General features: G+C 47.3%; 1 protein-coding gene across 1 annotated transcript in view; it reads left to right on the forward strand.

Moving 5' to 3' along the window:
• LOC126412097 (WASH complex subunit homolog 1-like) overlaps positions 1 to 13,233 on the forward strand; it is a 312,903-nt gene that overhangs the window by 145,874 nt on the left and 153,796 nt on the right. Inside the window, exon 2 of the mRNA XM_050081519.1 lies at positions 10,269 to 10,374. Coding sequence (XP_049937476.1) covers positions 10,297 to 10,374 — 78 coding nt within the window. The 5' untranslated portion in view covers positions 10,269 to 10,296. The remainder of the gene's footprint in view (positions 1 to 10,268; positions 10,375 to 13,233) is intronic.

Consider the following 13,233-nt stretch of genomic DNA (forward strand, 5'->3'; position numbering starts at 1 on the left):
AAGTGGCCGGACCGTTCGCCGGATAGTTACGTTATTTAAGGAAACAGGAAGTGTTCAGCCACATCTGAAACGTCAACCACGACCTGTAACAAATGATGGTGCCCAAGTAGGTGTTTTAGCTGCTGTCGCGGCTCATCCGTACATCAGTAGCAGACAAACTGCGCGAGAATGGGGAATCTCAAAAACGTCGGTGTTGAGAACGCCGCATCAACATCGATTCCATCCATACCATATTTCTACGCACCAGGAATTGCATAGCGACGGCTTTGAACGTCGTATATTCTACCACTGGGCACAAGAGAAATTACCGGACGGTGACAGATTTTTTGCACGCGTTCTATTTAGCGCCGAAGCGTCATTCACCAACAGCGGTAACGTAAACCGGCATAATATGCACTATTGGGCAACGGAAAATCTACGATGGCTGCGACAAGTGGAACATCAGCAACCTTGGCGGGTTAATGTACGAGTATGGTGCGGCATTATGGGAGGAAGCATAATTGGCCCCCATTTTATCGATGGCAATCTAAATGGTGCAATGTATGCTGATTTCCTACGTAATGTTCTACCGATGTTACAAGATGTTTCACTGCATGACAGAATGGCGATGTACTTCCAACATTGATGGATGTCCGACACATAGCTCGCTTGCGGTTGAAGCGGTATTGAATAGCATATTTCATGACAGGTGGGTTGGTCGTCGAAGCACGTTCACCGGATCTGACGTCCCAAGATTTCTTTCTGTGGGGAAAGTTGAAGGATATTTGCTATCGTGATCCACTGAGAACGCCTGACAACATGCGTCAGCGCATTGCCAATGCATGTGCGAACATTACGGAAGGCGAACTACTCGCTATTGAGAGGAACGTCGTTACACATATTGCCAAATGCATTGAGGTTGACGGACGTCATTTTGAGGACTTATTGCATTAATGTGGTATTTACAGGTAATCACGCTGTAACAGCAAGCTTTCTCAGAAATGATAAGTGTTGTATCCTAGCCAGTAATGCCACCCGAGCCCGCTGCCAAAAGGTTGGCAGCATCAAAATCCGGACGCCGTCCGCATAAGCAGCGCCAGCGAGACAGGAAATCGCCGCAAATCTGCGCGCGCCACCGCTGGCTTCTGGTTTCTTAAGCGCTGGAGTCGCTAGCGCTAGGAGTTCTGTATTCGCCGCTCAGTTGTATCCTCGCCACCGAATTGTGTACTTGCTAGTCAGTTGTGTGTTCATCGCAGCAGAGTTGTTGTTTGTCGTCAGCCGACGTTGACCTAGCCGCTCCGACTCGAACTAGACAGATTCCTGTAGACACGGAGTTCACTACTGTGTTTCTGTATCTTCGTTAATAAAGATAAGTACCGACTTTTATTTAATCAGAGTGTTTGGGTTTTCATCTTTCTGTTCACTGTTCCAGAGGACCGGTCGGCCCGCTATTAAAAGTGTGGCGGTGACTTCGTAAGCCGTTTCTACAGCGAATTGTCTGTCGCTACGAACGCCGCCACAAAACTGGCGACGAGGGCTTCCGAACTCGTGTGCATGGCTGGTTCAACTTGTTTCTGGTTATACTAATTATAGCGATAAAATTTTGGGGGCTGGTTTAATTTGTTTTCACTATGTCTGCCGAATTACAACAGTTGATCTTGTTACAGAGTCAGCAAATACAAAGTCTGGTGGAAGCAATCGCCAAACAAGCGGCTAATCCTCCAACACAAAAGGAACAAGCACAGGCAGCACCACCTTTCCGTGCTTTTGATGCATCAAGAGAAGAATGGCGAGAATATTTCGCGCATTTGCAGGCGCACATGACAGTCTACAAAATCACGGGTACTGAGCGGCAGCTTTATTTAATTTCCACTGCAGGCGTGGAAGTCTATCGACTACTTTGTAAGTTGTTCCCGGAATCTAAGCCAGAAGCTTTAGACTATGACGTTGTTGTTAACAAGCTTGCTGAGTATTTCGAGTCGCGAGTTCATGTGGCAGCAGCCAGATTCAAGTTCTTCAGATTAAAGAAACTGCCACATCAATCTAATAAACAGTGGTTAACAGATTTACGGGGCCTCACCCGTCAGTACCGATTTAATTGTGTGTTTGGAGCTTCCTACAGTGATGTCATGTTACGAGACGCTATTACTCAAAACATTGCAGATTCTCGTATTCGTGCTGCTATCTTAAAGTTGCCTGACCCGTCATTAGAGACTGTGATGAACATCATTGAAGCCCAAGATACTTTTGACTATGCTGAGTGTGAGTTAGATCAGCCATGTATTTCTCAAATTGCCTGTGCTAAGCAAGTTATGTCACGCCCGCTGCCCCACCGGCAGAGTCAGACTGTAAACACTAGCCGGCCGCGTCATGTTAAACACATTCGTCAGCCGCGTGTGCAAAATGATAGAGTTAAGTCTTGCCCTAAGTGTGTTCTTGCTCATCCTCGTGAACGTTGCCCGTTAAGAAACGCGGTTTGTCACTTTTGTCAAAGGAAAGGACACATCCAGACTGTTTGTTTGCGTAAACGCAAGAACAATTCTAGTGCTGCCCAGCCCATGGATATTCATGTTCTTCACAGCCAGCCCGCCCAGAAGGTCGCGTTTAAAGACTCTTCCACGGTTCGTGTGGGTAATAAACTTGTTCGCAATAAGCCACCCACCCAGCCTTCTGCTATGCGACCCAAGCGTAATTCAAACGCTGTAAAACGTAATGTACAGACTGCAAGTGAAGCGGGAGTTGTTGTTCCACCCGCCCAACCCACTAGTTGTCGTAAGCAGCGAACACGCGCTACACGCGCTGATTTTGTGTCTACCGCCTCCACTGCACCGATCCAGAGACAGTGTAATAAACTATTTGTGAAGCTACGCATCCAGGATAAGACCTTCAATTTTCAATTAGACACTGGTGCGTCTGTGACTCTCATAAATAGTGCTACGTATGCGGCTATCGGCCGCCCTAAACTTTCAGCGGCAAAACATTCTTTGGCTACTTATAGTGGAGAACAAATTCCTGTGATAGGTGTATGTAGCGTGCCAGCCACATTCCGTGGCAATACAAAAACAGTTTCATTCACAGTGCTCCGCGCTACAGACAGTGTAAACATTTTCGGATTAGACTGTTTTGACTTGTTTGGCCTGTCTATCCAAGACAATGTGTTGCAAATTAATTCTGTTGTTGTTCCTCAAGACAGCATAACCGATTTGTGTAAACGATACAGTGACATATTTAAAGACGAACTAGGTTGTGCTGCGAACTTTGCCGCTCATATTACGTTAAAAGATAATGCTCAGCCTCGATTTTTTCGTGCTCGTCCAGTGCCTCACGCCCTCCGGGCACCTGTAGCAGATGAACTTCGTCGTTGGCAAAACAACGGTGTTATTCAACCCGTTTCAGCGAGCCAGTGGGCTTCTCCCTTAGTTATTATAAAGAAACCGTCTGGCAAGTTACGTTTGTGTGCTGATTTTAAGTCGACAGTTAATCCTCAGACTGTCATTGATTCTTTTCCTTTGCCTAGACCGGACGAGCTGATGGATAAGTTAGGGGACGCTCGTTTCTTTTCCAAAATTGATCTCCGTGAAGCATATTTGCAATTGCTCCTCGACGAGCAATCACAACAGTATTTTGTCATAAACACGTCGTTGGGGTTGTTCTGTTTTCTGCGTGTGCCTTTTGGTTGTGCGTCAGCTCCAGCTGTTTTTCAGCGTTTTTTGTCACAACTTCTGGCTAATGTGCCATCGTGTTGCAACTATTTAGACGATATTGTTGTGTCCGGTCGGACGCCTGCTGAACATTTCCGTAATTTGGAGTGTTTGTTTACAGTGTTGTCTCAGGCAGGCCTACGTTGCAACATCGATAAATGTTCATTTTTCCTTATGGAGATGGAGTATCTGGGACATGTTATTAATGCTCAAGGCATTCATCCCTCCCAGTCACATTTAGCAGCTATTCGTGAATTGCCCGCCCCTCGCAATCTGCAGGAATTGCAAGCAGTTCTTGGCAAATTGACAGATTATATTAGGTTTATACCTAATGCATCACAGATTGCTGCACCGTTGCATCGTCTCCGCCGTAAGAATGTTCCGTTTGTGTGGTCAGCTGATTGCTAATCAGCCTTTCAGCAGCTTAAAGAGGCTTTATTGAATGATCGTTGTCTGGTCCATTACGACCCTAACAAGCCTCTGGTGTTAGCTTGTGATGCCTCTTCTTTCGGCCTCGGTGCTGGGTTGTCTCACCGAGTCGGTAACACCGAACGTCCTATTGCGTTCGCATCTAAATTGCTAAACAAAGCTCAGTGTAATTATAGCCAATTGGACAAGGAAGCGTTGGCTATTGTGTTCGGTGTCACAAAATTCCATCACTACCTCTATGGTAGACCATTCTATTTAGTAACAGATCACAAGCCCCTGACGTCACTGTTTCATCCGTTTACACCAATTCCTCAGCGGACAGCTCAGAGACTACAACGTTGGGCTCTTTTGTTATCACAATACCAGTATGAGATACTGTATCGCCCTACAGCTCAGCATGAAAACGCTGACGCGCTTTCTAGATTGCCGATTGCTGCGGATGATGTCTTCGATTCCTCTGACGACTCTTGCCATCAGATTGACGCCGATGAGCATCAATCCCTCCGGGATTTTCCGATTGATTATCGTCAGGTGGCACGTGAGACAGCTACGGATCCTCATCTGAGTTTACTATTACGTTTTGTTCAACGTGGTTGGCCGTCCAAGGCAAAGGACATATCGGATCCTGTGGTTCGTCGCTATTATCCGCAACGTCATCTGTTGTCTGTTTCGCACGGAGTTTTGCTGTTACGCACCGAGAATGACCAGCTTCGTGTAGTGGTTCCCCAAGTGCTCCAATCCAAGGTCCTCGACTTGTTGCATCAAGGTCATTGGGGAGTGGTCCGCACCAAGCAGCTTGCCCGCCGTCATTGTACATGGATCGGCATTGATAAGCAGATTACGCAGATGTCTACAGATTGTTCGACGTGTGCCGAACACCAAGCTGCTCCGCCTCAACGCTATTTTGAGTGGGCACGCCCTGCCGGTCCCTGGCAGCGAGTACATATTGATTCCGCTGGTCCATATTGGCATTCTCGTTGGCTCATCGTGATAGATGCATTTAGTAATTTTCCGTTTGTTGTGCCCATGCAGTCTACGACGTCTGCACAAACTATACAGGCGTTGACTTCAATTTTTTGTATTGAGGGTCTTCCAGAAGTTTTAGTGTCTGACAATGGTCCACAGTTTACCTCTGCTCAATTTGAAAGTTTTTGTTCTGCCAATGGCATTCGCCATGTTCTTACTCCGCCGTTCCACCCTCAATCGAATGGTGCAGCGGAACGTTTTGTACGCACATTCAAGGATCATATGAACCGCCTTCGTGCTACGCACTCTCGTCAGCAGGCCCTCATCACGTTCCTGTCGTCGTACCGGACCGCGCCACGCGACGGCCCTTCGCCTGCGGAGCTTCTCCACGGCCGTCGTCATCGCACCCTACTACGGTTGTTGCACCCCCCGGATCGACCCGCCGCTTCTGAGCATCGCACGCGTTTTCAGCGCAACGACGCCGTTTTTTTCAGAGTTTATCACGGTCGCCGTCGTTGGGAACGTGGTACCGTGATAAGTGTCCAGGGTCGCGGTTTTTATACTGTTCAAGGTGCTACTGGGGTGCACAGGAGGCATCAGAACCAGTTGCGCCGCTCTGGCCGTCCGGATTCTGCCGCTCGTTCTTTGTCCACAGATTTGGTCCGCGGCGGGTTCCAGCCGCGCCTTCCGACTTCGCTGCCGCCCCCAGGGCAGCAGCAGCAGCCGTCGCCGCTACCACGCCGACAGCCCGTCCCGTTGATGCCTCCCGCGCAGCTTCATCCGGGAGCGCCCCAGGTGGTCGCTCCGGCGCCTGCGGTCCCTCTTCAGTCGCCCCCGCCTTCGGAGCTGATGGACGTCGACCCCTCAGCCGGGCCGCCTTCCCAAGCGGTGGCTGTGCAGCCTGTCCTGCAGCCACTTTCCTTGGGCACCCCCAAGGAGTCTGACACCGCAGCGCCTTGTCCGGCGCCCACTCAGCAGCCGTCGACGCAGCGTCAGGAGACGCTGCCTCTCTTCGTGGGTCCCGACGCCCCTTCGCGTCCAGTACCAGAAGCTGCGCCCGTGGTCACAGGCGTGCACCCTGACCTCGGTTTTCAGTCGGTGTTTCCCGAGGCCCCGCGCAGCCAATGCTGGGGTGCGGACCGGGGACTGCCACCGACAACAGTCTCCGCCCCGGTCTCTTCTGCTACGCCTGCGGCCAGACCCCTTCCCCGCCGTCGACGCTCGCCACGTCATTACTCAACGACGGTGCGGCGATTTGGGGGGGGGGGGGGGAGGAGTGTTATATCCTAGCCAGTAATGCCACCTGAGCCCGCTGCCAAAAGGTTGGCAGCATCAAAATCCGGACGCCGTCCGCATAAGCAGCGCCAGCGAGACAGGAAATCGCCGCAAGTCTGCGCGCGCCACCGCTGGCTTCTGGTTTCTTAAGCGCTGGAGTCGTGAGCGCTAGGAGTTCTGTATTCGCCGCTCAGTTGTATCCTCGCCACCGAATTGTGTACTTGCTAGTCAGTTGTGTGTTCATCGCAGCAGAGTTGTTGTTTGTCGTCAGCCGACGTTGACCTAGCCGCTCCGACTCGAACTAGACAGATTCCTGTAGACACGGAGTTCACTACTGTGTTTCTGTATCTTCGTTAATAAAGATAAGTACCGACTTTTATTTAATCAGAGTGACTGGGTTTTCATCTTTCTGTTCACTGTTCCAGCGGACCGGTCGGCCCGCTATTAAAGGTGTGGCGGTGACTTCGTAAGCCGTTTCTACAGCGAATTGTTTGTCGCTACGAACGCCGCCACAAAAATAAGTTCACAAAGGTACATCTATCACATTGGAACGACCGAAATAAAATGTTCAAACGTACCTACTTTCTGTATTTTAATTTAAAAAACCTACCTGTTACCAACTGTTCGTCTATAATTGTGAGCCATATGTTTGTGACTATTACAGCGCCACCTATCACAAAGCGAACAAAGTGGTCCAGCTAAAACTTTCATATTTCTTTATGTACTACACGAATACGTAATTTAAAAAGGGGGTTCCTACTTTAAAAAAACGCAGATGATATCCGTTTGACCTATGGCAGCTCCATCTAGCGGGTCAACCATAGCGCCATCTGGCTTCCCCCTTCAAGCTAGACAAGTTTCGTGCTTTGTAGTTTTTTCGTTTGACGCTTATTTCGTGAGATATTTGACCCAATCACGATCAATGGACCACCCTGCATATAGATTTGGGCTGCGCTGATTACTTTTATTCTAGTAGTTTTATTTCATCAGACTTTGGAGTAACTGTCAGTCCAGATCTAAAAGCTCTCTTGTGAACGCTGTGTGAAGAAAAGACTGGAAACCGACCAAACATAGCATGAGATGTTCTCAGCGTTTCCAGGAAAAGGATGTAGACGGAACATGAGTTTCATCACTCAGTATTACGGAAAATGCTGGATTACAAAATCAGCGTTTTCACATCAGGCACACCGCTTCTTGGTTATACGAAACATGTAATAAAAGAAACCTTACATTGACGAGGCCAAATACGTCGTATTAATGGATAAAATATGCATGTAATACCAGAAGAAATGTCTGAAAATACCTTCCTGACACTGTGTAATTCACGAGAGCAATGCAATTTTACTCAATGAGCTGTCACGTGGACACGACAGAAATTGAGGAGAAAGAAGCGATTGTAAACAGTAGTCTGCTGATGTTTGTGGGCCACTAACGTCGCGGTGCCGACTTGTAAGCAGTATACAGCGTAAGTCTGTAGCGCCACCATCCAGTATTATACCTCCGTGCAGTTATAACAGAGTAATACCTTTTCTACTTCTTCGACAGCTAGCTGTTTTTCTGACGCAGACAACAGCGGATATGGTTGAAATCTCGTAATTTTATCGAGAAATACCAAATATGGAAATGAAATAAGAGTACGGCATTGTTGGCCGGGAGGTTCCATCCCGGGAAGTTCGGCCGCCAAATGCAAGTCTTATTGCAGTCGACGCCACATTGGACGACTTCGTGTCGGTGATGAGGATGAAATGATGATGAGGACAGCACAACACCCAGTCCACGAGCGGAGAAAATCTCCAACCCGGCCGGGAATCGAATCCGGGCCCGCTTGCACCGAACGCTAGCACGTTACCACCCAACTAAGCAGGCAGACTGAGTACAGTAAATCCATAGCGAAAGACTGCGTGATCATGAAGGAAAGTTTCTGCAACCATTTCAGGTTGGTCTTCGCGTCCGCTTGGCTGTTTCCGAGGCCTACGAGAAAAAATGGTTCAAATGGCTCTAACAAGGGAACCTCCCCATTGCACCCCCCTCAGATTTAGTTATAAGTTGGCCTTGAAAAGCTAAACACAGATCAATCGAGAAAACAGGAAGAAGTTGTGTGGAACTGTGAAAAAGTAAGCAAAATATACAAACTGAGTAGTTCATGTGCAAGATAGGCAACATCAAGGAAAAGTCTGAGCTCAGGAGCACCGTGGTCCCGTGGTTAGCGTGAGCAGTTGCGGAACGAGAGGTCCTTGGTTCAAGCCTTCCTTCAAGCGACAATTTTTTCTATTTTCACACAATTATCAAAGTTCAGGCACTCACACACAATCAACTTCGTTCTCCAAAATTCCAGGACATGTTCAGATTTGCTTGGACATATAGAGGATTTGACGGTCTACACAAGGAAAAATTAGAAAACGTTAAAAACCGTTAAAAACATGTTTTGACAGAGCATAGGGAACCCTCTGCGACAGTGAAACTGTTGCATTCATTTGTTGCAGTATAGTGACACACTCTTATGTATTCATCACTTTTTTGGGAGTGATTATCACATCCACAAGAAAACCTAAATCGGGCAAGGTAAAACCCATTCGCCAAGTGTACAAGTTAGGTGGGTCGACAACATATTCCTGTCATGTGACGCACATGCCGTCACCAGTGTCGTATAGAATATATCAGACGTGTTTTCCTGTGGAGGAATCGGTTGACCTACGACCTTGCGATCAAATGTTTTCGATTCCCATTGGAGAGGCACGTCCTTTCGTCTACTAATCGCACGGTTTTGCGGTGCGGTAGCAAAACACAGACACTAAACTTATTACAGTGAACAGAGACGTCAATGAACGAACGGACAGATCATAACTTTGCGAAAATAAAATTTTCGCTCGAGGGAAGACTTGAACCAAGGACCTCTCGTTCCGTAGCTGCTCACGCTAACCACGGGCCACGGCTCTTCTTGATGTTGCTTATCTTCCACATGGACTACTCAGTTTGTATATTTTGCTTATTTTTTTCATAGCTCCACACAACTTCTTCCTGTTTTCTCGATTGATCTGTGTTCAGTTTTTCAAGGACTATCCCCTGTGCAAACTTATAACTAAATCTGAGGGGGGTGCGATGGGGAGGTTCCCTTGTAAGCACTATGGGATTTAACGTCTAAGGTTATCACTGGCCTATACTGAGAACTACTTAAACCTAACTAACCTAAGGACATCACACACATCAATGCTCGAGGCAGGATTCAAACCTGCGACCGTAGCAGCAACGCGGTTCCTGACTGAATCGCCTAGAACCGCTCGGCCACAGTGGCCGGCGACTGTATGTCACAGTCTTACAAGTGCCAGCAGCCGTCTCCGGCGGGGGGCGAGTAACTACTTCAGACGAGATTAATAATTTTTAACTGCGCGTCAACATGTATGCAAGCTCTCTATACACCCGACAAACTCAAGACCTTTGATGGGTACCTTTACACTGACTTAATGATTTCCTGTGGGCTAAGTCGGAACCTGTCCGCAGCTCGTGGTCTTGTGGCTAGCGTTGCTACTTCTGGATCACGGGGTCCCGGGTTCGATTCCCAGCCGGGTTGGGGATTTTCCCTGCCCGGGGATTGCGTGTTCGTGTTATCCTCATGATTTCATCATCAACGTCATTCGTGACAGTGGCTCTATTGGATTATGTAAAAATTGGACAGTGTAAAAACTGGGACTTTGTACGGGCGCTGATGACCGCGCAGTTGAGCGCCCCACAAACCAAAATATCATCACAAACCAAAACATCACGTCCGAACCGGGGGTTCGCGAAGTATGGCGAACGAGGCTGCTAGGGTGACATTACAAGCTCGTACCGGAGCCGGCATTTCTCGTGGGCTGCGCCCTTGCTGCTTCGCTGTGACCTGTTGGAGTGCCTGAGTTGAGGGTGTGTTGTGTTTGTGTGCAGGACACAGCCGCAGAGAGCCGAGGCCAGCATGTTGCGCAACGGCACACCGCAGCAGCCCAGCAAGAAGCCGCACATGCTGCCGCCGCTGGAGAAGCGACGCAGCTCGGTAAGTGCGGCGCTCGTCGGCCTGCGCCGTCTGTTAAACGTCTGAGCTATCCTTCTGTGAGTTAGCAGTTTTCATTGCAATCAAGAAACCCTTGTCCTACTACACTTTTTTCTTATCATTTACTTCTCTCATAAGCACAATGAGCAGCATACTAATACCGTGTAACACCATCTCTAACCTTCATAATCGTAATTTGGCGAGGAAGAGTGTCCAAAAGTTCCCATAGGTATGCCTGGGCCTAGTCAAAGAACGAACGCATGCACGCAGCCCTACGAATACAGGTACTGTCATCTTGGTAAACGGGAGTTTTCACTACATACTCATCGTGAATATGCAGAAGAAAGGGCAACACGGGGTCAACGGAGCGGAGGTGACAGTAGGCTAAATCTGTGGGCGTTAGTCATAAAAGGAAAAACAAACCTGAAACATCACACAGCCACCTTCAGCCTGAACTACGCCCTCCATACACTTGAAATATGCTCACTATTTATATATACTTGAATTTAGCATATTTCGTGACAGTACTCACTTTTCCGTGGATGTTTATAAGATGATATTTGACTTTACGTCGGCTGCGGAAATGTCCTGGTTCAATGCGTTTGCCTCATTTTTGGTGCTTCAAATACCATTTTTCCGAATGTGCTTCCTTCTTGATGTTCATATAAAAAACTAGTAGAATAACTCATTTTTGCTGGTCACTTGCAAATTATTATAACGGGGACCTGTACATTGTTCCACCGTCACACACCGACTGTTCACTGTCGACTGACTACGGTCAAAGACGACTCCAGCGTCAAAGACATTTCACACAACACACACTCTTCCACTTGTAACCAGTCTCTTTGATGTTATTAGTCACATCTACCAATATTAATCAATATGCTGTCACTCTCGAACATATAAGCAAATTAGCATAAAATAAGGCAAATTACAATTCACAAAAAATATTCTGACCAAAATATAAGAAAACATTTACAACCTCCCTCATCAGATTTGGTACCGACAAATCCGGTAGAAAATAACACATGTCCCAGATCCATCACACACTGAAGGGTACATACTTCAACAAAATGGTTCAAATGGCTCTGACCACTATGGGACTTAACTTCTGAGATCAGTCCCCTAGAACTTAGAACTACTTAAACCTACCTAACCTAAGGACATCACACACATCCATGCCCGAGGCACGATTCGAACCTGCGACCGTAGCGGTCGCGCGATTCCAGACTGTAGCGCCTAGAACCGCTTGGTCACCCCGGCCGGAAAATGCTTCAACACCTTGAATTATCGAAAAAGCGGTAAAATCACGACCTGGCGGATTTCACTATACGCTACAGTGGTCCAAAGTGACGGGGCTGCTCTGTTAAGGGGGTTCATGAGTGTTTTGTCAGGTTACCTTACTACCATACCTCTGATTCACGCTGGTCCCTTTTCCTGGGTCCGTGTTTCTCATCTTTGACTTGGCTCATACTTCCTGGGTCAAACATTCTCCATTCAGGGCAACGTCATCTTCTTATGACGTCTTGACTGCTGTCTCGGCTGTCTGTTTATGAATAGACGTAAACTTTTCTCTGTGCGTTTTAATATGTTACTAGACAAAGAAATTGAAGCCCTAAATGAAGTGGTAGTGCTATTGCATATGCTCGTAAAAAAGAAGAGAGACATCAAAACGTACGCTCCTCTATTCTTACGAATGGCGGTGTAAAACGAAAACTTAGTTATGAGTAGAGAAGCGTTCTAATTTTCTGGTGACAAACGCTGGTCAGTATCTCGAATCGACTATATTCTTCGCACATTACAACTTTGGGAGCATTAATTCGCACTGTAAAGCGAGCGAATATGTTCAAGCAGTGGACAAAAATATCGAGTCATCACTAACAAAGCATTTTATCACACGTAACACGGCGTAGGAAAAAATTTTGGCATTCAAAACAGCTTCCAATCATCACTGAATGATATGGTTTTCAAGGGAATATTATACCAAGCTTCCTGAAAAACAGTGAGAAATTCAGGTAACGATGATGGAAGTAAGTAACGGAAAGGCATCCTCCTCTCCAAGGAAGACCACAGCGTCACAGTCATATCGAGATCTAGTGACTCTGGTCATCAGGGGAGAAGCGACAATTCATCCACATGCACACAAAAGTGGTCCTGGACTATGCGAGCTGTGTGAATAGAAACCCTGTAATCTCGGAACACAGCATTATCAATGGGGAACTAACACGTACCATGGGGTGGATCTGATCAGCCAAACTTGGCACTTAATCCTTGACGGTATAAGCTCCCTTCGTCTTCATTGGAGATTATATGGGTTAGCTAATGATTGTTATATTACAATCCTCTTGTTGTAGTTGACCGTGTACGAGGTGCATTCAAGTTCTAAGGCCGCCGATCTTTTTTCTCCGAACTGGAAAGAGATAGAAACATGCGCATTGTTTTAAAATGAGGCCGCGTTCATTGTCAATACGTCCCAGAGATGGCAGCACCGTACGGCAGATGGAATTTTACCGCAAAGCGGAGAGAATAAGAACTGTTTTAAATACTTAAAATGGCGACGTTTTCCTTACTTGAACAGCGTGCAATCATTCGTTTTCTGAATTTGCGTGGTGTGAAACCAATTGAAATTCATCGACAGTTGAAGGAGACATGTGGTGATGGAGTTATGGATGTTTCAAAAGTGCGTTCGTGGGTGCGACAGTTTAATGAAGGCAGAACATCGTGTGACAACAAACCGAAACAACCTCGGGCTCGCACAAGCCGGTCTGACGACACGATCGAGAAAGTGGAGATAATTGTTTTGGGGGATCGCCGAATGACTGTTGAACAGATCGCCTCCAGAGTTGGCATTTCTGTGGGTTC

Source organism: Schistocerca serialis, chromosome 1, assembly GCF_023864345.2.
Source record: "Schistocerca serialis cubense isolate TAMUIC-IGC-003099 chromosome 1, iqSchSeri2.2, whole genome shotgun sequence".
Lineage (NCBI taxonomy): Eukaryota > Metazoa > Arthropoda > Insecta > Orthoptera > Acrididae > Schistocerca > Schistocerca serialis.